This window comes from Panthera tigris, chromosome D1, assembly GCF_018350195.1.
Source record: "Panthera tigris isolate Pti1 chromosome D1, P.tigris_Pti1_mat1.1, whole genome shotgun sequence".
NCBI lineage: Eukaryota > Metazoa > Chordata > Mammalia > Carnivora > Felidae > Panthera > Panthera tigris.
This window is the reverse complement of record NC_056669.1, coordinates 15,848,659-15,874,732: the sequence shown is the minus strand read 5'-3', so window position 1 is coordinate 15,874,732 and position 26,074 is coordinate 15,848,659. Positions and strand designations below refer to the sequence as shown.

General features: G+C 45.2%; 1 protein-coding gene across 5 annotated transcripts; it reads left to right on the top strand.

The window, feature by feature from the left end:
• The first annotated feature begins 136 nt into the window (after positions 1 to 136).
• Positions 137 to 24,972, top strand: MPZL3 (myelin protein zero like 3). 5 transcript variants are annotated; one of them, XR_006208703.1, is made up of 7 exons: positions 137 to 1,685; positions 5,706 to 5,807; positions 10,649 to 10,815; positions 13,991 to 14,201; positions 16,478 to 16,643; positions 16,748 to 17,208; positions 18,180 to 18,236. XR_006208703.1 is itself a non-coding variant. In XM_042959509.1 (7 exons), the coding sequence occupies exons 1-7, from the start codon at positions 1,613 to 1,615 to the stop codon at positions 22,099 to 22,101; spliced, it is 810 nt and encodes a 269-aa protein (XP_042815443.1). In that variant the 5' UTR covers positions 137 to 1,612; the 3' UTR covers positions 22,102 to 24,972. The 5 variants fall into 5 exon arrangements, 3 of the variants coding, with proteins under 3 accessions (XP_042815443.1, XP_042815444.1, XP_007080456.1); XR_006208704.1 differs by lacking the exon at positions 18,180 to 18,236 and adding an exon at positions 18,030 to 18,173; XM_042959509.1 differs by lacking the exon at positions 16,748 to 17,208 and adding an exon at positions 22,075 to 24,972 and having other exon boundaries at positions 18,180 to 18,243.
• The last annotated feature ends 1,102 nt before the right edge of the window (positions 24,973 to 26,074 follow it).

Here is a 26,074-nt window from a genome sequence, read left to right as displayed (position 1 = left end):
TATTATTATTATTTGAGAGAGAGTACAAGCTAGCGGGGGAGGGGCAGAGAGAGAGGGGAGACAGGATTCAAAGCAGGGCCCACGCTGTCAGTGCACCGTGATGTGGGGCCTGAACTTAGGAACTATGAGATCATGACCTGAGCTGAAGTCAAATGCTTAAGCGACTGAGCCACCCAGGTGCCCCCAAACTAAAAGTTGGCTTTCAGGTCTATATTACTTTTAAATTACATTTTCTACTTTTCTCCATAATTCAACCTTTGAAAATAACAATATTTTTTCAAACAGATGGCCTGAATGGTGTCCCAAAAGTGTAATGAAGTAGTTAAAACCTCATGGAAAATCTTTTCAGCAAAACTTGTAGTTTGTGTCTTGGCTAAATATTCAGGGGTTAATATGGCCCTATTGTTCAGTATCTTTTTCCTAAAGAGAACTTTTGTATGGTAATTTATTTTTTATTGTGCCTAAACACATATGTAAATAACCTTTAGTAGTAAAGAATTATCAATTGTATAATTTGCTTACATACAAATCTAAAAAGTTTACATAGCAAGTACTCAAAAACACATGGTTATGTACTTTATCATTACTGAGAAGTTTTCTTAGAGCCTGGAAGTCAATAATGGGTGAAATTAGTTTATACTGGATAAATAAATGTTTATACTGGATAAAGAATTCTACATTGCTTCGGATAACTGGGAATTGGGCACAACAAACTACTTAGTCTGGGTACTCTTTCTTAGGAAGGGTATCATGTTCTGTTTGGTATTCTAACATCACGTTTTTAATAGAGAAAACCACTAGCTTTCACATCTAGTAACGGAATGGGAACTGAAAAATGTAAAGTTATTAAGCCTTCCCAAAAGCTGAAACGTGGACTTTTGTTCTTCTCTTGATTTCATTAAACACGCAGATTCCAGGAGAATAGGTTGACCAACAATTGTAGCAGGGTACCATCCCGTCTCTTAGAAGAATGTGACACCATCGCATAGCTTCCAGCACGGTGAAAACATTACTTTCTCACTTTTCCCACCCAAAGATACATAAATCTAGCTCCTTTCCCCCTCTATTACATGTGGTACTGATTTCATCATTGCCACTGTGAACGGCAGTTTAATAAACACCCAATTTACGTAGGCACTTAGCTGGCTGCTGAACAGCAACACACAAAAACCCAGGCACTAAAGACACTTGAGCTACACATTTATCATGAAGGCCTAATACATATTTATTGACTGATGCTGTACGATCTCCTAGATCTCTCCTAACCAAACCTCTAGAAACCTATTTAAAGACCTCTGGAAGAGAGTCGGAGAATCGAGACTATTTAGTACTGCAGAATCCCACACAAATAAATTGTAATTTTTCCAAAGTCGGTGGCTTACTTCACCGTCAAGCAACAGGGAGTAATTAATTCTTACTCGAAACTTAAAAGAATCGCTTGTCGGGGCAAGTTTCAGGTGTGGCCCTGGAAAGATGCCACGTTCCTATGGCAACCTCGAATCGCCATTTGAAGCGTTCTCGCGACCTCCCGCCCTGACGTCACTTCCGGTATCACCTGTGTGGTTACCGGGAGCTGTAAACAAGGTGTGCAAGCATCCAGAGAGCTGTCGGGATGCAGCAGAGCGGAGCGGGTGGAGGCCGTGGCTGCGCTCTGCTCCCACTGCTGGGCGTCCTGCTCTTCCAGGGTGAGTGCGCCGGCTGGTTCCCCCAACTTCCGGCCGAGGGGGTTAGGGAAGATGGTCGGTTTTCCGGTTCCGGTGGGGGGGGGGTCTCAGGAAAGCCCCCACATGGCTTCTAGCAATGCAGGAAATGTGAGGGTGTGGGGAGGCTGCTCTCTTCCAGTATTCGCCACCCACTGAGCAGCCTGTCAGTGCTTTTCCTGAGCGCTGGGGACGACGGACCCTTTGCGTGACTCGCTTTGTATTGTGGTGCTGGCACGACTTGCTAGAACCACGGAGGGCTCTGGCTTCGGGGGCACCCCGTCCTATCCTGTGATGACTTATCAGCGGTTGACCCTGCTGTGGTTTTGTGGGCTGTGTGCCCTGATTAGGATGGGGCAGTTCTAGTGCTCAGTAGTTTGGCTCAGTAACTGTTGGTACGTTTGTTTTTTGTAGGTGGTTGTCAGGGACTAGGAAGTAAAATGGGTATTGGTCACAGAAGGGATGTGCTGTGATTTCGTTAACGCTGGAGAGGCATTTGATTGAGGAAAAGCCACTGCTGGAGCATTTTAACGACATTTTTAAACTACAAGAAAGGGCGTACCTTTTCTGTTAACATTTTAATCTATTAACCAATATCAGAAGTGCAGTATTCACGCTATGGCGCGTTCTAAGGATTTGGATACATTTTGCTTTGATGCAATTTTCAAATTGCATAAATTTCAGCCCGACCTAATTGCCTTCGTTTTAGGGTGCCATTATGTCCTGCATTTGTGTGTGTGTGTGTGTGTGTGTGTGTGTGTGTGTGTGTCTTCTCAGGAAGTCGTATGTTAATAGATCAGAGTGAATTGTTAATTTCATAAAATTTCCCTGTGGTTAAGAGGGAATTTCTGAAGGGGGGCTTTAACGTAAAGACATCAGTTGTTCTAAATCTTAGCATGTAAGGCCAGGAAGTTTTTATTTATTTGGTGACTAATATCCAGGTTGCCAGCACACTCCTTGGTCCCTCCCAGCTCTCTGTGTCATCACAGGTGTCCAGTTTTTCAGCTAAATTATTTTGCAATATAATATGTAGACTGACCTACTGTAATCCTAGTTTCATCTCTCTCCATCCCCCAGATATTCAAAAGTTGTCCTATTGAGAAAAAAAAAAAATCTAGAAATGATGAGTGGTTTCGTAAACTTGATGTCATTTCACATAGAAAAGCATCCATCAATTATAGCAGACCAAATAATTCAAACTTAAAAGTTTGTGACCTGTATGTAGCTGAATTGATTTATCTTTGTCTTTTATTTTATTTTTTAATGTTTATTTATTTACTTTTGAGAGAGAGAGAAAGCAGGGGATGGGCAGAGAGAGAGAGGGAGACAGAGAATCCCAAGCAGTCTCTGCCCTGTTAGCCCAGAGCCCCGGGAACCCCTGAACACAGATCATGACCTGAGCTGAAACCAAGAGTCAGATGCTTAACTGACTGAGCCATCCAGGTGTCCCTGTCTTTTGTTTTTAGAGCTGACTTTGGCTCAGGCCATGATCTCTTGGTTTGGTTCGTGGGTTTGAGCCCCCGTGTGGGGGCTCCACATGGGGCCTGCTTGGGATTCTCTCTCTCTTCCTCTCTGCCCCTCCACACTCTGTCTCTCGCTGTCTCTCAAAATAAATAAGCTCAACATAGCTTTATTCAGATAGAATTCACATGCCATACAATGTACCCATTTAAAAGGTCCAACTGAGTGTTTTTTAGGGTGTTCACAGACTTGTGCAATCACCACCATAATCAACTTTAGAATGTTTTCATCACCCCAAAGAGAAACTCCATATGCATTAAGTCACTCCCCATTCCTCCCTTCCCCCGCCCCGGGGCAGACACCAATCTACTTTCTATTGCTATGATTTGCCTATTCTGGACATCTCACATAAATAGAATCATACAATATATATTCCTTTGTGGCTAGGTTTTTTCACTTAGCATGTTTTCAAAGTTCACCCATTTTTTGGAATCTGTTTCACACCAGTGTTTATCTGCTTTTCCCCTTCAAAGATAGGACCCATTAAATGATTAGCTTGTTTGAATTCTCCAATTTGTAAACATAGTCCCGTTATATCAGTTGTCAAGTACATGGAAACGATAGTTTAGGCAGCCTAGGGTTCTTACACTTTTCTCCATATAAGTGTGCACTTTTATGAAACAAACGTTGACAGCTTTGTATTCTGGGAAATTGAGTGTGTAAAACTTGGAGTCTTGTTTTGTCATATTCTTTTCTTTCCTTCTGTGCATAAAATTACATATGTTTCAGTGTGATATTCTTGTTTTCCTCCCAGATTAAAAAAAAAACTTGTTAATGGTTATATTTCTATTGTTGGCTATTTTGACTTGACAAGAATGCTTTTTTACTCAGGAGAAAATATAAATATCCCTAAGTACATTGGGTTTAGGATGAAAATTTCTGAATGAATGTAACAGTGGATTAGTTATTTTATTTATTTTTTTCTTTTGGGTAGAGTAGACAAATTATTTTACATCTATTGATTGTAACATACTTTTAATTTTTAGAAACTAAATTTTTAGAAACGAAACATACCTGGGTAACTGGCACCTAAGTCAGGGTTTAAAGTGTCACTGGTACTCCAGAAGCCTTCCTTATACTTCCTTCCGGTCATTATCCCTTCTCCCTGAAAGGGAGAGACAGGTACATTAGTTTAGTTCATCCATGGATCTTACTTTTCTCTATATACTTAAGACCCACTTATCCAATTTTTAGATTTCAGTAAAGTGACTTTACATATTGATAACTTTGTGGTGAAATCATGCTAATGAACACGGAGTTAAGATATATTAACAAGAAATTGGTTGTTAGGTAGACTTCTTAATGGGGTACTTACTCTAATTCAGTAACCAAAACTTGCCCAGAACTTGTAGGTTTTATGCTTGTTTGGCAAGAATTTTTGTTTCATAAAAAGGAAACTCTGTTGGTTTGGTTCAGTTGAATATTACTGAGCATCCACAGTGCCCTAGCTTCTGTTTTGATGAGCTCAGCCTCTATTGGAGAAGACAGACAAGCCAATAGATAATTTTAGAATCTGGTATTAAGAGAGAAATGTGCAAGAAACTGTGGGAGCACAGAAGAGATGCCCTTAATCAGCCACGAGGGTACAGGGAAGACTTCCTGGATGTGCCACCGAAGTTCAATCTCGAAAGAAGTTGAGGGGCACCTGGGTGGCTCAGTGGGTTAAGCATCCGACTTTGGCTCAGGTCATGATCTCATGGTTCCTGAGTTTGAGCCCTCTGTGCTGTCAGTGCGGAGCCTGCTTCTGATCCTTTGTCCGCACTCCCCCTCCCCTGCTTCCCTGCCCCTCCCCTGATGATTCATTCTCTCTCTCTCTCTCTCTCTCTCTCTCCCCCCAGCCCCAAATAAATAAACTTAAAAAAAGAAGAAGGAGGAGGAGAAGGAGAAGTAGTAGTTAGAGATAGGGAGTAAGTAAATTCCAGACAGAGAGAGGAACATGAATAAGGCATAGAGTCTTTAAATAACTTTCCAGCAGATTTTTTGAGACGTATACTTTGATTGGGTTAACTGAAATCACATGTGGAGTGTGTGTGTGTGTGTGTGTGTGTGTGTGACACAATCAGTGTGGAGTGTTGGCTGGAGGGCTGGAGGGACATTAAGGAGATTCTGGCTTATAACTGTAACTCACATATTTCTTCTTTGCTCTAAACCAGGGCCGGCAAACTTTTGTAAAAGGATAGAGGATAAATATTTGAGGCTTTGTGGGCCATAGGTCTCTGTTGCAACTGCTCACCTCGGCTTGAGTAGCGCAAAAGCAGCCCTAGACAATATCTAAATGAATAAATGTGGCTGTGTTCTAATAAAACTTTATTTACAAAGAGTCATCGTACATTAGATTTGGCCAGCGGGCCATAGTTTGCTGACCCTTACCCTACACCAACTGTCCACTGACATTATCTCTTGGCTATCTCAAAGGCCCATTAAACTTACCGAAATCAGGCTAACGCTTTCTCCCCTTCCCTTCTCTTGTCTTTCCTGTGTCAGTGAATGGTATCACCAAGTCAGAAACCTGGGAACCGTCCTTGATACTCTGTTTCCCTAACATTCCACAACCAGTCTGCCACCAATCCTTACTGATTTTACTTTGTAAGTATGGTCTTCCTGGGTCTTTCCATGTCCACTACCACCAACTTAGTTCAAGCTTTATTTTTCACTTGGCTATTGGAGTAGTTTTCTAAGTAATCTTAGATTTACTCTTGACTCCTCCTCAGTGTCTTCCCTAGAGTGATCTTTTAAAAATGAAAACCTCATCATGTCTTTTTCCACTCAGTCCCACATTTAACTGTTTTCCTTGGCTTCCCACTACTCTGAGAATAAGGACCCAAATCTTTAAGGTTCTGTATGACCTGCTGACCACCCATCCACATCTCCCTTTCTCTCATGCTGTTTGCCTTCCTTTTGGTTCCTTGGCTGCCTGTGCTCCTACTTGGCACAGGACCTTTGCATATGTTGTATTCTCTACCGGGAATGCTCTCCCTCTCCTCACTTTGTCACCCTTCCTTCAGAGCTCAACTCAAAAGGCAACTTTTTCGGGGAAGCTTTCATTAACCACTCCCTGCTCCCCTACTGTAATAGGTGCATTTCTGCTACTCTCTTGGTCTTTGCTTCAGAGTACTTGCCAGGTTTTGTAATTACACGTTTGTCTTTATGATTGATTTGATTGATAATGTTGAACTTTTGATGTATTTTAAGCTCCAAAATAGGGAGCATATTTATTTTGCTCATGTTTAATTCCAGGCTCAGAGGGTGGCACACAAATGGATGCTCAATTACTATATGTTTGAAGAGTGAGTGAGTGAATAAGTGTATTGTCAAGAAAGCCTTGGGATGGAGAAGGTCTAGGAGCAAGCAGTCACTGCTTTAGAGAGATCCAATAAAATCAGGATAGAAGGACACCTATTGGGGTTTTTCCAGTTTTAGGACATGATGCTCTTTACCAGAAATGGTAGTGGAGTCTGGATTGTGCTATAGGGGTCCAGAAGTGAATGGGAAGGGGGGAAATGGAGATGCCAGGTGTATACTGCTCTTTCACAAACTTGGCTTAGAAACGAAAGAGAGGGCAGTAGCTGGTAACACATAGTATCATGGGGTTAAGGGAAGATCATTATTATCTTGTTTTTTTTTTTTTTTTTAAACGTTTTTTATTTATTTTTGAGACAGAGAGAGACAGAGCATGAATGGGGGAGGGGCAGAGAGAGAAGGAGACACAGAATCGGAAGCAGGCTCCAGGCTCTGAGCCGTCAGCCCAGAGCCCGATGCGGGGCTCGAACTCACGGACCGCGAGATCGTGACCTGAGCTGAAGTCGGACGCTTAACCGACTGAGCCACCCAGGCGCCCCCATTATTATCTTGTTTTATTGTTATTTGTCTACCCATTTTTAAGGATGGGAGAGACTTCTCTGTGTTGAAACGAAGAGGCTGAGGGGGGAGAGGGCCCTCCGGAAAGGAAGAGGTTGAAGATAGTAGAGAGAGAGGGTTTTTCTGCTGAAGCAGGGCTTGGAGGGGAGGGCTCCAAGGCAGGACCAAAGAGGATGGCCTTGCATAGGAAAAGGGATACCACACCCTTTGAGACTGAAAGTATGGGTGGGTGTGGCTGCAGGAAAATGCGTGGCTGGGCAGTTTGTAAAGCCTCACATTTCTTGAAAAAAGTAAGAGGAAACGTTTTCTTCTGAGAAAGAGGGATTTGGAGGTTGCATAGAGGATGGTGAAAATGGCAAAGGTTTGAGGAATCCGAAAGAGCTGCTGATCAAGGCTGCTTCGTTAAGGGCTCAGCTATGGGTGGAATCCATGAATTTCTCATGGTAACTATCTGTGCAGTTGTGTCATTTTTCTCCTTTACCGCACACCAGCCACGGCCGAGGAGGTCATCTCGGGCTGAGCTTTTCCTGAACGGGTGCACTGGAAAGGGAAGGGTGTAGAGGACTTAAGCCTGTTGGAAATACCGTAAAAAAGGGGGAGCGGAAGAGACCGCGTGACTAATGAGCACACTTGGTTCCTATACGAGAATTTCTGGTGACCTGTCCACCTCTTTCTCTCAGTCTGCGTCTGCTCCCTTGCCTCTGAATTTTTGCCTTCAAGGTGCTCACGAACAGGGGAAATAGTCTTGATAAATTGAGGGCAATCAGCAGTATATGTACCTGAGGAGCATTACGCATTATTTGTTATGAAAACAGTGAAGAAAGAGCAGTCAACTGCACCCGGAGGAATCTGGGAAGGCATCACAGAGGGGGCCGCTATTTGGACAGGGTCTTGAAGGTGCGTGAGCACCGTGGGGGAGGCACACGCAGGCAGGATTGGTAGGAATGGGGAGAGCCTTCCAGACAATGCCGCATTCGAAGAGAGGCACAGTGGCGTGAAAGGACCTCGTAAATTTGGGAAATGGTGGCTATCCTGGGCGTGGTGGAGGGGATGGACGGGATGGGTAAGTGGGTGGAGTAGCAGAAGTTTGGGGCCAGGCTGTTCACTGTTTGGATTTTATTCTACGGCTCAAGGAGGAATTATTGAAGGTTTTGGAATGTTTGTGGTGTTCATTTAACGACAACGGCCAACATTTATTGAAAGACTCTATTTCAGACGCTATGCTAAGCATTTTTGTGTTATCTTATTTAATCTTTCTAGATCCTAGCAGTGATCCAAGGAAGTAGGCCTTGTCACTCTTCCGTTTACCAAGTGAGGAGACTGAAGCTCGAGTAGGTTAGGCAACTGTGATCCAAATCTTCCAGCTAGAAAGTAGCTGGGCTAGAACGGAGGTCCAGGCCTATCTAATTCTAAATCTGTGCTTTCAAATCTCTCGACTGTACTTACGTCTTAGGATAAAGGAGTAGTATGGGGAGAGTGTAGATTATCCATCCATTTTCAGCTCCCAGTTAAAAAAAAAAATTCTTTTTTACACTTATTTATTTTTGAGAGACAAAGGGAGACAGAGCGCGAGTGGGGGAGGGGCAGAGAGAGAGGGAGACACAGAATCCGAAGCAGGCTCCAGGCTCGGAGCTGTCAGCCCAGAGCCCGACGCGGGGCTCGAACCCGCGGACCGTGAGATCATGACCTGAGCCGAGGTTGGATGCTCAACTGACTGAGGTGGCCCTCCAGCTCCCAGCTTTTGAGCTTGTTCTTGAGTAATGAGTAAGGTGGATCGGGAGTGAGGGCCTAGGAGAGAGTAGGGGCTGAGGGATGAAGGCTTTTGGGGCAGAGGAACATCATTTGCAAAGTCATAGAAGGAACGACAGATCTAGCATGGCAAAGCCAGAGTGGATGCGATGGAGGAAACAGAAGTAAATCCTTATCTTTGAGATGGGTCAGATCTCATTCGAGTTGTGAGCTCAGCCTTGGTCTCCTCCTTTTAAGAGGAATGCGCACAGACTAGATTATCTTGAGAAGAGCAAGAAGAATCATTCAAAGCAGACAGAGGTGAAGGCGTTGATGACTCATAGCTGGGTCTGTGACGGGCAGGGTTGAGAGAGTGTAGGCAGGACTGAAGAGGTGGCCATCATAAGGTTGAAGCCATCTAACATGCACTGGGGTAGGCAGGCTTTCCAGTGTTACACCTATTTTCACTCATTTATTCCTCACAGTGACCTACTGAGGCCAGCGCTGTTGTTCTCATGCCCACCAGGGTGAGAAACTGAAGACTAACGTAACTTGCTAAGACCACAGGGCCAGCAAGTAATTCAGCTGGGGTTTGCCTCGACCGGAGGAGGGCCTGCTGGTTTTCAGATTGGTGTGTGGGTTTGCGCTCTTCTGAAACCTTGCTGCTCTGTTCGCCTTTGGCCTGCCGAAAGAATCATGGCTTGTTGCAGTGGAGGAGGAAGCAGTGAAAACAAAGTGCGGGTGACTTTCCTAAAAAATGACTCCCTGGTGGAAGATAAACTTCTCCTCTGCGTTCTCTGAACGCGGAGGGGATTGGTCAGAGGAAAGCGGAAGCTCTTCCTGGGGGAACTGGGATGCCAGATTTGGATATCTGAGCCAGTTTTGGCAAGAGTTCAATCTCTGGAGGGTTTAGAAACGATATCTTATTTTTACATTTTACAATCTTGGTTTTTTTTTTTTTTTTTAAATGTTTATTCATTCTTGAGGGTCAGAGAGAGACTGAAGGCGAACGGGGGAGGGGCAGAGAGAGAGGGAGACACAGACTCCGAAGCAGGCTCCAGGCTCTGAGCTGTCGGCACAGAGCCCAACACGGGGGGCTCCAACTCATGAAGAGTGAGATCATGACCTGAGCCCAAGTCAGACGCTTACCCGACTGAGCCATCCAGGTGCCCTTTTATTTTTACATTTCAGAATGCATTAAATTGTTCTGTTTTCTTCCCCCATGATTTACGTTTAATGGATGTGGGATTCATTAACCAGAGGGAAGAATAAAATACAACCAGATCGAACCTTGGAGCAGCTTTCTAAAATTCTTTGAAACAAAATGCCCTATTCTTGTTTCCTGTTCTCATTTTGCTGGTGGTTGAGACAGCGGTAGCTTTGGGTTACAACTGTGCTGTACTTGGGGATAAGTCCCTTCGACCACAACAGCTGCCATAATTCCTGGCGGGGAGTGGGGGTGGGGCGGATGTGTGTGTGTCGGGGGGGAGTGAGTGGCGTTGCCTTTCAGCTGCTGTGGGCAGACCTACTTGTTTGTACTTCATTTGACCACAGTCTGTCTTTGGAAAGATGCTGGTGTTTTAGATTTTTTAGGTTTTAGATGGTGTTTAGGTTTCAGATTTTTACCCAAGCATTCGTGCTGTGACTGAATATCGTAAACTGACAAAAACACTCTCCTTGGTTAACGCAGATATCTGCTCCTTGTCCTTTTGGGCCTGCCTGACAAGATATTTGTTACTCCGAGAGCCCTGAAAATGATAGTGTCTGCGCACTGTTCACTCACATCTGTATATCCCGCCCAGCTGCATACCTTTTAAATGTTTGGGCTTTGCTCTGATTAGGTGTTTACATCGCCCTTTCCTTGGAGATTAAAGCGGATGCGCATGTCCGGGGTTATGTTGGAGAGAAGATCAAGTTGAAATGCACCTTCAGGTCGACTTCATCTATCACTGACAAACTCACCATAGACTGGACGTACCGAGCCCCCAGCAGCAGTCGTACTGAATCCGTGAGTATTTCCTCTTGAGGACACTTCTTTGAGTCTTCTGTGGCCCACAGCTCTGGAGTCCTTTTACTCCAAGTCCCAGGCCCCCCTTAGACCTTCTCATCTTAGAATCAAAGATAAGCTTCTGTCCTATATGGCATCCATTTGGTCACATACGGCTTTTTTTTTATGGGAGGATTTTGTAAATACGCTATATAGGAAAAAAAAATTGCCAGAAACTCAGAGGAAATGTGGTTCACTTTTGTTTCCCGTTTGTTGTTTCTTTTTGCATGTTTTCCTAGCTTATTTTCAGATTCCAAGTACTACCACGAGTATCTCCAGGACTGCTGGCTAGGAAAAATTCTATCGGTCCCAGTCATAGACATCCTGTCTCATAAAGCTGCTCATTTCCTGTGGCATGAGGTTGTCTCCATGGGTGTATCTGTTTGCGTATCTGTACTCAGTAGATTTATCTTGGCACCGTGTCCTAGCATGTAAACATCTGCACTGATTTATATAGTTCCCTTCAGAGGGGATGGTGGCACCTCGTGTTGATGACAGATGCTGTTGGTGACGGATGGCCTTGCAACGTTAGAAGCAATATACTTTATACACACATATAACACACATTTATGGCCCAGATCCCATTGTTGATGTCTAATTGGAGATTGCAGTGCTATTAAAAAACCCTTTCTCTTTATGCTTCCAGCAGCATCCTTTGTTCAGGATAGATGCTATATCGAGGATGCAAATGTCATAGCTGTATTTTCGAAAGTATCCCTAGTTTGTTTATACTGCGTTCTTCCCTGGGAAACTTTCTCTTTGATCTTAATATATAAGGTTTGGGTTTTGTTTTAGGACCCATTATTGAGAGCCACAGAGCTTGGAAGCAGGTAGGGGGCTGCAGTGAAGGAAGCTAGGCTGTATTCCTGGTCCCTCTTCCTCAAAACAGTTCCTTTTGTTTTGAGTTATCAGAAAACTATAGCTGGCCTTATTTGGCTCTGCCTCCTTGGCCAAAAGCAGGACAGGGCAAGCAGTGGGAATCTTCTTGGGTCAGAAACCTTCAATGCAAATAGCAGTTCTCATATGGTGCTGTTTTTTTCTGGGAGACTGATTAGAAAGCCAGCAAGCTCACCTGCATTGGAATCAGCGGACCTTTATTTAGTGATTAAAAACGCTTATTTATTTATTTGAGAGAGACAAAGTGCTAGTGGGCGAGGGGCAGAGAGGGAGGGAGACACAGAATCCGAAGCAGGCTCCAGGCTCTGAGCTGTCGGCACAGAGCCCGACTCGGGGCTGGAACTCACGAACCGTGAGATCCTGACCTGAGTCGAAGTCAGCCGCTCAAACGACTGAGCCACCAGGCGCCCCCTGGAATCAGTGGACTTTTAAAGCCCCGTTACCTGATGTCGCAGTCCAGGCCAAGTCAGTCAGGATTCTGTCTGAGTAATCGGTTAGCGAGTATTAGAGAGTCACCAGTTTAACGTGGAACTTACAGGTTGGGTTAATCTCAGAGATACACAGCAGGATTTGTTTTGTCAGTGAGGAGCTTCAAGCCCTTTTACAGAGATGCTGATGATCAGTGGTCGGCATTCTTCACCTCCCTCTTTGTTTGTTTGTTTGTTTTCAAGATTTGATTTTTAAGTAATCTCTACACCCAAAGTGGGGCTCGAGATCAAGAGTCGCTGATCCACCGACCCAGCCAGCCGGGTGCTCCCTCCCTCACTCCTGTCTCATGGCGCTCGTCACACACGTTATTATTTCTTCCTATCTGAATTTCCCCCTTAGACCGGAAGATTCATGACAGCAGGGACTGACTATGCCTGTTTGGCTCTCACTATATCCTTTTGCTTAACCCAGTGCCTAGCGCGTAGTAGGGGTGCCGTAAATATTTGTCGAATGGATACATGAATAATGGAACTGAGAAGTGATTCAGCATCTTCTCCGGGAAGTTGCTCTTCAAAATTGGGCAATTGAGTGCTTGCAAATGGGAAGGTACCAAGTAAACAGATAAAGAGGAAGGCCTTGAAACGTTGCATAAGAGGGAAAGATCATATTGTATTGTAGTACTTGCCTGGCCCACCACCAGACATATACTGAAGTGCTTTTGGTGACAAAGTGTCTGATAATTGATCTGAAGCAACGTCATTTTGATTCAACAGACATTCATTGAGTACTGATCACGTATTTGACTTGCGATTGGTTTGTAATAATGGCCAAGATAACTTGAGAGACGCTTGACTATATCATAAGAGAATATTTGAGAATGAACAAGTACCTTCCCTTGCCCACTTACTAGCTGTGTGCCTTTGAGTAGCTCGCTTAGTTTTTGGACTTGTTTCCCTTTCTATGAATTTGGAATAGTTGTACCAGCCCCATGGAGAGTTCACCGTTGTTATGACACTCAAGTGAGTAAATCTATGGGAATCATTTGCAAACCATAAGGTAGTATACAAATAATTAGCTGCGACTTTAGAGTAGGGTTTCCCTGGGGTGCCTGGGTGGCTCAGTCGGTTAAGCGTCCGAATTTGGCTCAGGTCATGATCTCACGGTTCGTGAGTTCGAGCCCTGCGTTGGGCTCTGTGCCGACAGCTCAGAGCCTGGAGCCTGCCTTGGATTCTGTGTCTCCCTCTCTCTCTGCTCCTCCCCTGCTCATGCTCTGTCTCTCTCTGTCTCAAAAAAAAAAAAATGTTATAAAAAAAAAAAGAAGAAGGGTTTCTCAGCTTTGGCACTAATGACATTTTGCGCTGGATAATTCTTTGTTGTGGGGGCCTACCTGGCACACTGTAGGATTTTTATCAGTATCCCTTGACCTCCACCCACTAGATGCCAGTGGCAGTCTCCCCACCTGTGACAACCAAAAATGTCTCCAGACATTGCCAGATGTCTCCTGGAGGCCCCAATTTGCCACCACCCAGTTGAGAACTACTGCCTTAGGACTTCAGGGAGAATTTGGAAGAGCTTTGAGAGTTAGGATTCTGGGACTCTTTTGTCAGGCCTTTTCCTGATAAGTCGTATTAACTTGTCTTTTAGCCTATAGGATGAAGGTGAACAAAACATTAAAAAAAAAAAAAAAAAAAAAGGTCCAACCGAGAAAACCCATCATGCATTTGTATTTTGTTTTGGACCTACTGAGCTTTACATTGTCACTGCAGTTTGGAAATGAACTTTCTTTCCTTCTGGTGTTTGCTTTTCTTAGATTTTTCATTATCAGTCTTTCCAGTATCCAACCACAGCAGGCACGTTTCGGGATCGAATTTCCTGGGCTGGAGATGTGTACAGAGGGGATGCGTCTATAAGCATCAGCAACCCTACCCTCAAGGACAATGGGACATTCAGCTGTGCCGTGAAGAATCCCCCAGACGTGCACCATAACATTCCCGTGACAGAGCTGACAGTCACAGAGAGGGGTAAGCTAACTGCCGCCAACCTGCTGCGGGGCTTTGTGCCTCCTGTGGCGCTTCCCCGGGTGGTCAGGGACAAGCTAAACTACCTGTCTTTGTGAGCCAGTCAGTCAGTGGGGGCTTCTGCCTTGCTAATTGTCTCTTAGGATGAATTTCTTAATCTTTACTTTGCAACCTGCAGTTGTCACTCAATTGTTGTTCTAGTTTTCCCGTGAATCTCTTTTATTTTAACTTCAGGTGACCAGAGGTCTTGTGGGATGCATGGCAAACCCCTCCGTAAAGGGGGGCTTGTTCCCTGTGTGAAAGATAGGTCATTTGATTTCCCTAGTCCGTTTGCACCCTCAGTTGTGAGGCCGTGTTCTTGCCCGTGTCTTGAAAGGGTGCCCCCTCTAACGAGGGGGGCAGCATACTTCTTTTATGTTGGAAAGGGCAGCGGTTTCCTTTTGGTGTGAAACCCAAGGAAAGTAGGTTAAGGACTGACCTTTTTTTTTTTTTTCGACATTATTCCCTGGTGACTCCTGAGTGGCCATTCTAATCCTCAGTTGGATTGGAACCAAAGACCTAGAGATACAGAACGGCATTGTGGTTCGTTATAGATGGCCTATCATTTCACAGGTCTTTCTCAAGTCTGTCTGTCTCCCTTCCTTTCCCTTCTCCGTCTCTTTCTTTAAAAAAAAGTTGTTTTTTTTTTTTTTTAACATTTATTCATTTTTGAGAGACAGAGCATGAGCTGGGGAGGGGCAGAGAGAGAGAGAGAGACACAGAATCCGAAGCAGGTTCCAGGCTCTGAGCCGTCAGCACAGAGCCCAGCGCAGGACTCGAACCCACAAACTGTGAGATTGTGACCTGAGTCAAAGTCGGATGCTTAAGGGACTGAGCCACCCAGGCGCCCCTCTTCTTTCTTTTGTTAAGATGGTAACTCAAGGTTTAGGGGCGCCTGGGTGGCTCAGTCGGTTAAGCGTCCGACTTCAGCTCAGGTCACGATCTCGCGGTCCGTGAGTTCAAGCCCCGCGTCGGGCTCGGGGCTGATGGCTCAGAGCCTGGAGCCTGCTTCCGATTCTGTGTCTCCCTCTCTCTCTGCCCCTCCCCCGTTCATGCTCCGTCTTTCTCTGTCTCAAAAATAGATAAACTTTAAAAACAAAAAATTAAAAAACAAAAAAAAAAGATGGTAACTCAAGGTTTCAAAGATCCGGTCACGCTCATGCTGCTGGCTGCCGTAGAAAGTAGTATAGTGTTTTTGGAAGAGAGTTTGGTAGTATGAGTCTGTGTGCCCCTTGATCCAGTAATACCATGTAAAATTTTATCTTAAAGAAATAGACGTAAATATGAAGATTTACGTACAAAGATGATCATCATAAAGTAACTTGTAGATTCAAGGAATTGGAAACAATTCGAATGTCTAGCATTCCAATCCTGGTTCAACAAATGACTCAGTGTGCTAGAATACCATGCTGCCGTTAAAAAATAACACCCAGAAGGAATTTTTAATGACCCGAGAAACATTTATTATATGGTACCTAAAAGAGGGGTCTAGAAACAGTCTGTAAAATATGATCCATACTTCTTTTTTAATTTTTTTTTCAACGTTTTTTATTTATTTTTGGGACAGAGAGAGACAGAGCATGAACGGGGGAGGGGCAGAGAGAGAGAGAGACACAGAATCGGAAACAGGCTCCAGGCTCCGAGCCATCAGCCCAGAGCCCGACGCGGGGCTCGAACTCACGGACCGCGAGATCGTGACCTGGCTGAAGTCGGAGGCTTAACCGACTGCGCCACCCAGGCGCCCCTCCATACTTCTAAAAATGTGCACTCTCCTCCCTACCTGCAGACCCATACCCACGTACTCCAAGAAAGCACTGGACGGGTAGATACCAATGCGTTAATCCTAGGGAGTGGGACCGTGGCTACGTTTTTATTCTTTTTGTACCTTTGTGTACTTTCTACCCCTTCTACCACGAATTTATTCCTGTTGTGATCAGAAGAAATACAAGAGCAGGAGCACCCGGGTGGCTCAGTTGGTTGAGCGCCCGACTTCGGCTCAGGTCACGATCTCGCGGTTCGTGGGTTCGGGCCCCGCGTGGGGTCCTGTGCTGACAGCTCCGAGCCCAGAGCCCGCTTCCGATTCTGCGTCTCCCTCTCTGTCTGCCTGTCTGTGTCTCAAAAATAAATAAGCATTAAAAAAAAAAAAAAAGAAATACACGAGCAAAAGTAAAAGCTTTCTCATGTCAAAGGAGGCCCTTTTGCGCGTCCCGCCCTCTCACCTTCCCTTTCCCCCCGTCTAGGGTTTGGCATCATGCTCTCCTCTGTGGCCCTCCTCTCCGTCCTTGTCTTCGTCCCCTCAGCCGTGGTGGTTGTCCTGCTGCTGGTGAGGATGGGGAGGAAATCAGCTGGGCTGAAGAAGAGGAACAAGTCTGGCTACAAGAAGTCGTCTATTGAGGTGTCAGATGAGTAAGTCCGGCTGGAGCCCTGAGCAGCCTGTCCCTTTCTTCTTCGGAGCTGTGCTTTGTGGACAGTACCCAGAGATCTGAATCCATGCCTTTCCTTCTTCCCAGGCCAAGTTTAGTTCTGCCGAGGAGTACCAGAGGGAAGGTTGGAGGTGAAACTGGTGGATATTAATTCGGAGAGAGAGGTAGAGGGGTGAACAGTATGGTCCTACTCTCTCCTTTGGAAATCAGATTAGACTCTGCTATGGTTCTGCGTATACATCCCCAAGGAGATCACATTCCTTCCAACTTACCAGGAAATTCCAACAAGTCGGTTATTTTTCCCTTCTTGTTTCGACACCAAGCTGATGTCTCCCGACAGAAAATGCCTAAGCAGTGAGGAAGGCCTTAAGAATAATAGCCTTAGACGGCAAAAACCGATTTAAAGCAGCAAGATCTGTTCTTGGTCAGCAGATGCTCTGAGGGGCTAATGGGATTGTGATTATCCAATCACATTTATGAAACGTCATGTTGCCAGTGAGCAGGCATGATCCAGTATTTTCTCTAAGAATAAATCTACTAAAAAAAAGGTGACAGAGTCTGCATGAAAACCCTTTTCATTCTCCATTGTCTATACCAGGTGTTCCTAACGTTGGGAGGAACGCTTACCTGGGGAGGGTCTAAAATGTTCTCTGTGTGTGTGTGTGTGCGGGCACGTTCATGTGTGTGCATTATTTCACGGGAGAGAGAGGGCCCTTTCCAAGGAATCTGTGGGCCCGCTAAAAAGGTAATGAGCTCTTGGTAGAAATACTAAAATGTCTATTTCTAAGCACAATGTAACAAGCCTCCTCCTTAGGTCACATTGTTTCCTGACATTTCTTCTCTTTCACTCCACCTACCAGCTGCATTGAGCTTATTTGCTTCTCTGAACACACTGTATACCCTCGAGTCTTTTTTTTTTTTTTCTCCCACATGCTTTTCTCTCACTTGGAATCCTCCCCTTCCCTCTCTTGTTTGCCTGGAAAACTCTTCCTTGTCCTACAAGACCCAGATGAAGTGTCTCCTTCTCGTGAGTGTCCCTGAGTCGTCCCCCCCCCCACCCCAGAGTAGGCCACTCCCTCCTCTTTGCTGCCATAGCAGTTTGACCTTAAGGACTGAAACATTTTATTACATCGTGTCATAAAGTACTCATTAAGTTTCAACAGGTTTCTCACACCCATGAGATTGTGAGCTCTTTAAGGGGCAGTGTTTTATTTATGCCTGTACCCCCAGCTCAGCACAATGGCTCATCCGTGGTGGCTCATACATTCATTTCTAAATGAACGATTGGGAACAACCCCTATTTATTGGGCACTTCCTATGTGTCAGGCACTGTGGGACGTGTTTTACATGTGGTTATTTTTTATCCCAGAGCTTAAGTCACCTGCCTAGTCACCCTGCTAGTAAGTGGCAGAACTGGAATTTAAAACGCCACCTGTCTGACTTCAACAGCGGCGTGCTTAACTGCTCTACTGTGCCGAGGACAGTCATTGTTCAGATCTGGTTTGTCCTTTTTCTCCAGCACTGACCAGGAGGAGGCGGACGACTGCATGGCGAGGCTTTGTGTTCGTTGCGCCGAGTGCCTGGTAAGCCCGTGCCATTTCTTGGTTTGCTCTTCACGCTCCTTCTTCCTGCTGACTTACAGGGACCCTTGCTCCTAGAGGCAGCAGAGGATGCTTGGGTAGATCCGAAGCAAGGTCTTCCCTTAAAGCATTTCGGTCTCAGGGGAACCCCTACTGATTCTTTTTTTTTTAAGTAGGCTCCATGCTCAGTGCAGGGCCTAACACGGGGTTTGAACTCACAGCCCTGAGATCAATACCTGAACTGAGATCAAGAGTTGGACGCTTAACCGACGGAGCCACTCAGGCGCCCCGACCCCTGCCGATTCTAACCATTATTTTGTTTTCTGTCTCACGGGCATAGAGCGATGTCCTTAGGTTAGGGAAGGGACCGTGTAGAACTGTGTCTGCCAGCTGACAGCGAACCCCCTGAAAGATGGGTGCCTTAAGCCACTGGGTCACACTAGCAGATTTTGTCTGGTCGGACTCAGAGTCCTGAATTGAACTTTCCTGCTGTGTGTCAGTCCCCCCCGCCCCCCCCCCCCCCCCCCCCCCCCCCCCCCCCCGGGGAATCAGCGCAATACAACCTTTTGGGTGACTTGTGGCTTCATCAATAAGAAGTACCCCTGTCGGAAGGCCAGAGTTTTGATTTAAATTTCAAAAGGCTGTCACCCCTCCCCTTTTAAGCTCTTACTGTGATTGGTTGGCTCCTGCGGCTGTCCCAGGGTCCTAGGAGGAAAGACTCTCTGATGTGGTGCAATTGGAAACAGGTCAAAAGCAACTTACCATCTAATATGAAACATACCTGTCATTGCCGGGTTGAAGCTGGAGTTCTCTTTGTACTCATCGCCAAGCTCAGCCCTTGGCCAGGTGACCGCAGCGTTCTTTTGTTCCTCTCGTTTTCAGACTTGAGTGTGATGGGTAAGGCGAGGGACAGTGCCAGTGAGGAGGACCTAGTTATAACCCCTCGGGGTTTGAGTACTTTGATGACACAAAGTAAGAGGGTTCTCATCCAGCTTTCAGATATTAATTCATTCAGCAGTTATTTAGTGAGCATCTGACATGTGCCAGATAGGATTCTGGGTACTTAGGAAGCACGAGTGAGCAATACTGACAAAAATCTCTGCCCTCAAATAACTTACATTCTTTTCCATGCCTAGAAAACGCTCATTCTCGGGGAGCCTGGCTGGCTCAGTCTGTAGAGCACGGGACTCTTAATCACGGGGTTGTGGTTTCAAGCCCCACATTGGTGTAGAGATTACTTAAAAAACAAGAAAGAAAGAAAGAAAGATAACTCCAAGACACAACTGAAATGTCACTTTCTCATAAATTGGGGTACAAACAGTAACTAATGAAATCTTTTAAAAATAAGTGAACATATGGTATATCAGATGGCCCTCAATGCTATAGAGAAAAATAAAATAGGGCAGGGAGACGGGATGGCTGGAAGGCGGTATGGTATTACATAGGGTGGCTGGGGATATCATCATCACTGAAATGATATTTGAGCAGACACCTAAAAGAAGCAGATAGGAAGCCATATAGCTGTTCTGGAGGAGCATTTCGGGCAGAAGAAATGGTAGGTGCAAAGGCTCTGGGGAGGTGGGGCATGATTGGCATGTTCTAGGAATAGCCAGGAAGCCGGCATGGCAGGAACGAAGCAAGCAAGGTGAAGAATTGTATTTATTGGTATCAGAGAGAGAATGCTCGATCTTATAGAACATTGCAGGTGATGCGAGTGATCTGGGCGTTTATTCTTAGTGAAATGGGACGCGCTAGAGGTTTTCGAGAAGAGCAGAGCCGTGAACTGATGTCTGTTTGCAAAGGGTCATCCCGGCTTCTGTATTGACAAGAGGTAGGACCATGGTCCGGGGACCCTGACAGTCAGAAAGCCCAGCCAAGAGACCTTAGCAATGATGCAGGTGAGAGAAGATGGTATTGGTTTGAACCAGGGTGCTAAGAAGTGGTTGTGTTCTGATTATAGTTTGAAGGCGAAGCCAGAAGGATTTATGGGTGGGTTTCACGTATATGGGAAAGAATGAGGAGTCAGGGATACTTAATTCCCTGGTTCTCGACTTTAGCAACTGGTGGAATAGATAGAAAAGGTAGATTAGATGTAGACCAGAGCCCTGGATCTCTCCAAGATGGATAGACCTGGCAAAGGAAGAAGAATTGGTGGAGGAGTCTGAGAAGGAATGTCCAGCGAGCTAGGAGGAAACCAGGAGGGTTTGCTATCCTGGGAGCCCAGTGAAGATTGAGTTTCAGGGAAAAGAAAGTGATCAGCTGTGTCAGTTGCTGCTGAGTCAGGTCAAGTAAAATGAGAGCTGAGGGTTGATTACTGGCCGGTCTGGTGGTGTGGGGGCCGTTGGTGACCTCGGCAGAAGCAGCTTCCGCGGGGTTAGCGGGGAAGAAAGCCCGACCGGGGCAAGGTCAAGAAAGAACACGACGAGAGACACTGGCGACAGTGGGTGTAAACAGCTCTTGCGAGGAGTTTTGCCGTGAAGAGGTGCAGAGAAAGAGGGCAATAGGTAGCAGGGAGATGTGTCTCAAGGGTTACCTTTCTGTTGAAGATGAGAGAAATTACGGCACGTGTGTATGTGATGGGAACGATTCAGTAGAAAAGGGAAAAATGATGCTGCAGGAGGGAGAGAGGAGGTTGCTGGAGTAACTCCAGGATGCAGTGGACAAGCGGGGATGCTGGCCTTAAATAAAGGCGGGGAGAGCAGGCTCCTAAGAATAGTAAGGAAGACCGCACAGTTGGGCCCCGATGCAGGTGAGTGGGCACATACGGTGACGGGAGCTTGCGAAGCTTCCCTGCCGACTACTCTATTCCCAATGTGGGGAGAAAGCAAGGTCGTCAGCTGACAGCAAAGTGAGGAGTAGGTGCTGGAGGGAGGTTTGGGGAAGGAGGGAAGGCTATGGAACAGTAATCCAGGAAAATGAATGGCCTAGAGAAATGTGGTCTGCTAGGTAGTTCTAATGGGCCAGTTGAGGTTAGAGGTAATGAATACAAATGTAAATAATAAGAGTGAGGGGCACCTGGGTGGCTCAGGGGCTAAGGGCCCGACTTCGGCTCAGGTCATGATCTTGCTGTTCATGAGTTCGAGCCCTGCGTGGGGCTCTATGCTGACAGCTCAGAGCCTGGAGCCTACTTCGGATTCTGCGTCTCCCTCTCTCTCTGTCCCTCCCCCGCCCACATTCTGTCTCTCTCTCTCTGAAAAATAAGTAAGCATTAAAAAAATATATATATGTTTAAAAATAAACAAGAGTAAGAATGAGAATAATGGTACCAGTAGCCAATCTTGAACGAGCACTGACAGTGTTAGGCACAGGGCTAAGTGATTTCCATACATTGTCTCATTCGATTCTCATAGCCTTTCTGTGAGGTGTCTATGAGTATTTTTATTACCCCCATTTTACAAATAAAGGAAACTGAGGCTTAGAGACGTTAAATAACTTTAAAGTTCACACAGCCAGCAAGGGGCGGAGCTGGGGTTGGCGCTCAGAGAAACCCCGAAGCCGCAACTCCTCACTATAGTCCCGCGTGTTCTGCTGCAGACAGGCGCCTTTTCCCGCGTGTTGAGGTTTTAAAGAATATCCGCCACGGAAAAGGGAACCACTAGGGTCTCAAGACAGAAATTAGCCCCAAAGACACCAAATATGTTGAAGTCCTGTGACACTTCATGGGGATGTAGGTGTGTGGATGACGTTAATTTCACCGTTAATGTCGCCCCACGCTGAGCTCCATCCGAGCGGTCCTAGAATGTGGTCTTCGTCTAAGCTCTGAACTACACCTGGTATGGTGTCAGTGACATTATACTTCATATAGACACCACAGCTGCTTTTCTTTCCCTCCAGGATTCAGACTACGAAGAGACATATTGATGAAAGGCTTCATGATGTAAGAAGAGTCACCTGATAGAAAATATCCCGTCCCACTGGCAGCTAAAGCCTCTCAGAGAATCGAAGCTGCTCGGATCGCTGTGCCAGAGGATTCTGGAAGCCATCCGTAGAGACGTTAGGAACCATTTATTTATCGAACAACTGTTCTTTTTATATTTATGAACTGTTCAAGAACTCCCAGAAGAAACTCCTACCTACCCGTTCTAATAACTTATGCTCTAATCGAATGAAGGAATTCTCTTCCTGAATAGAAAGAAACTTTTTGTTTTTGCCTTTGCCCTTGAACATGTTACGTGCTTTCTTCTGGTTACTTGAGGGAAAATCCTAAATGTTGGCCACACCGCTGAGGCCAAAATATTTTTAAAAAATGAAATGGAGCTTGTAGTGTCCAGATGTGCGACGAGACGAGATGTTTGGGATAAGTATTCTTTGGCATTTGCTCCGTGAATGTTTTCAGCTGCGGATCAGCGCACAGCATGTACTCATTGGTTTAATGACATCATCCGTTGTGTTTGGGTGACTCGGAACTCTAATTTCCATAGAGTCGGTAGGGCCCGGAGCCCATGGTTTGCTTTGACTGGGTTTTTAAAGTATTAAAGTGTCGTCAGTGTCCAATTAAGGAAAGGAACGGTGACGTAGAGGGATCCCTTTCTTTTGTGTTGCTAGGTGCAGCTTCGAAAGGTTTTTTTTTTTGTGGGGAAATGTATAGAATATTTTATCAGTTATTTGCAAGGAAATCATCTTTTTTTTTTCTTTTTTTTTTTTTTTAACAAATGCCACTCCAGAGTTCAAATGTTGGATTTACTTTAACGAGGCTTATGTTTATCGGAAATCATCTTTTGACCTTTGTTATTCTTCGGAACTTTTCTGAGTTCTAAAATGCGCCAAATATGAGTGAACCAAGGTATTTACAAACTGTTTTTGTTTATGTCGTATTTGACATAAGGAAGTGAGGTCTATACTTCTCTATAGTCTATACTTCTCATTTCTATTCTCTCAGTACCTTATATCAGCTTCCTCCATTTTCCTGCAGCAACTGATTTCAAATTTTAATTTACATGGGATTTTCTACAAGCCATTAAGTAATACGTGTGACATGTCCGGAAGGGCTGATAGTATAGTCCTCTGTAAAAGAGCGATAGAGTTCACTTCTCGATTATGAGAGACAAAAATTATCCTCCCTCCTCCCATCTTTGTTTTTTGTTTTGTTTTGTTTTGTTTTCCCATGGTTCTTCACTAGGTGGCTAGGGAGGTTTCCATATTACAGCCTGATACGCCCCATATGTTACACAAAAAATCACTTTGCCAAGATTTATGTTTAAAATTTTGGGTCATTAGTTCTGGAAGTCATCAGTAAAGACTTTAAGAATTATGATATGGGTTCGGCCTGGCCTCTTTTGTTAATCTAGTCCATACATCAGAGAGTCTGGTTCATTAACAGATATTACGATTTACCTCTGGTCACGTAAGGAAGTGAAAGAGGCAAAGACACGTTGACTGTTTATTTCCAGTGGTTGAGCCTCAGAGTCTTGGGCTGTTTGTCAAGTATATGGTTGTCTGGGGCCAGCCTGGTGACAGACACTCTGACACCACAGCAGAGAGGGGAAAACATATTTGAGCAACAAGAGTAAATAATTTGGGTTCTGGGAGATTTGAAGATAGAGACCCAATTGTGGGGTAGACTTTTTGTGGGTCTGAGAAAGAGATGATGTGACAGGAACCCAGTTAAAACCGCATTTCATGAATTGAGGAACCGGGTTTGTCTGGGGTTTCTTGTAATTTCCTTTCAGGTGTGTTATGAGGATTAATCCAGTTGTAGTAAGCTTGTCACTGTAGGTAAAGGGTGCTGTGTGACCACTTGGTCATGTTATTTTGTAGCCTCGACCGTGATTTGAACAAGTCCCTTTCTTTTTAAGTGACCGAACAACAGCATCCTTCGTGGTAAGAGAGTAGGCTGGGGATTTAGTCGTCTCCGTGGGTTTATGGTCACACCAGTCATAAGGCTGCTGTCAGTGTTCTTCTTTATCTCTTACACTGAGGTCTGGGTTACAGCCTTCCCCCCACCCCCAAAAGGAGCAAAAAGCAGTTCCTTTTTTTTAAAGATGGAAGAAAGATAACTTTTTTTTTTAAACGTACTCTTTTTAATACCTTCTAAGGTGCTATTCTCCCTCTGTCTCGTTTTCTTTTCGCTGCTCTGTATGCAGAACACATCGAATGAAGACCAGCCTTGTCTAGAAAGGGAATTGAATTCTGAAAGCTTCAGAGGGGGTTAAAAGCCTTTCAGAATTTTTCTTTGGCTGCCGGAGGCTTTCCTCGGGGCTACACTATCTTACAAGTTTCGTGCATTGAGCTCTCAATTCCGTTATCGAATGTGAATTTATGAAATGCTTTGTGTTTCCCACGGGTCCCTTTGCCCCAGGCTTCGTGGAGAAGGTACTAGGTCTCCGCAGCTCCCAAATCGTGCGCTGGTGTTTCAAGAGGGAATGTTGAATGTTCCTGTTTAAGGAGAATTTTTGGAGGTCAAATCCTCAATCTGAACGTTCTGTCGTGTCACTCAGTTACGGTTCTAAAAGGGAGCCGGGAAGACCCCCAGAGAGCGGACCAAGACTGTCATTTAATTGCACAACTGGAAACTTCGCTGCCAGAAGAGGCAGCTGCATTCGTTCGATTCCTGCGTTGGACTGTTGTTAACCGCTGCATTTCACAGCGTTTTTTTTGTTGTTTTGTTTTGTTTTGTTTTGTTTTGTTTTGTTTTGTTTTGCAGGAGAATGTGCACTGTTAGGCCATGTGCACAGACATTGTAACTCTTGATATCTTTACCACATCACAGTTAATAAACTGCTTTGCACTGTCTGGCTACTTTCTGGTTTGTATCTACATGTAAAATGAGAGCTGTCATGTGAAAGGGGAGGAGGTTGTGGTTTTCAGCATCAAGCAGCCATTCGCGTCTAAGCTTTACCCCTGCAAGACCCTGCACGGATTCAATGGGGTGCTGGAGCCAGTTCACCCAGCAAGAGCTGATCGTTAAATTTTTAGGAATTTTGCAAACTGATTGTTAAACTACTGGTGGCTTGAAATAGGCTGTGGTGGGTGTTTATGTAAGTTGCTGGCTTACCAGTACACTATTTCTAAGAACCATGTAGCATAGGGGCGCCTGGGTGGCCCAGTCAGTTAAGCATCTGACTTCGGCTCAGGTCATGATCTCCTGGTTCATAAGTTTGAGCCCCTCATCGGGCTCTGTGCTGACAGCACGGAGCCTGGAGCCTGCTTTGGATTCTGTGTCTCCCTCTCTCTCTGCCCCTTCCCTGCTCACACTCTGTCTTCTCTCTCTCTCTCAAAAATAAATAAACATAAAAAAAAAAGAACAGTGTAGCATAGTCCTTGAGAGGAGCAAGTATTCAACAAGTTTTCAAATGATATAGGACAAGTTCCAAAAAACCATGATGGCCGTGTGTAGGTAGGTCAAGCCAACCCAACCAAGGTTGAGGGTGTGTACAACTGAGAACACTTATTTTGAAGTGGCAACTTATTTTTTAAAAAAAATTTTAAACATTTATTTATTTTTGATAGAGAGAGAGAGAGAGAGACAGAGCATGAACGGGGGAAGGGCAGAGAGAGAGGGAGACACAGAATCCCAAGCAGGCTCCAGGCTCTGAGCTGTCAGCACAGTGTCCGATGCGGGGCTTGAACCCACGAATCATATCCTGATCTGAGCCGAAGTCGAACGCTTAACCAACTGAGTCACCCAGGCACCGCTGGAATGGTGACTTAAAAGCAAAAGATAGTTTGAAGCGAAGAAGCTTTGAGTTCTTATCTACGATGTCCAAATCACTCAAGGGGTTCTCTGGGGGAATAAAATGCTACTTGCATTCTGGAAATGCTGATATCACATGGTCAGAGGACACCGACATGGTAAGCTGGAGGACTGAGCAGGCTTCTCTTTGGAAGCAGGGGT

Coding starts and splice junctions, on each gene's coding strand:
- MPZL3 (XM_042959509.1), top strand. CDS start 1,613: ATGCAGCAGAGCGGAGCGGGTGGAGGCCGTGGCTGCGCTCTGCTCCCA. Junction 5,808..10,648: donor ATCCTTACTGATTTTACTTT/GTAAGTATGGTC, acceptor TGCTCTGATTAG/GTGTTTACATCGCCCTTTCC. Junction 18,244..22,074: donor TTCGTTGCGCCGAGTGCCTG/GTAAGCCCGTGC, acceptor CTTTCCCTCCAG/GATTCAGACTACGAAGAGAC.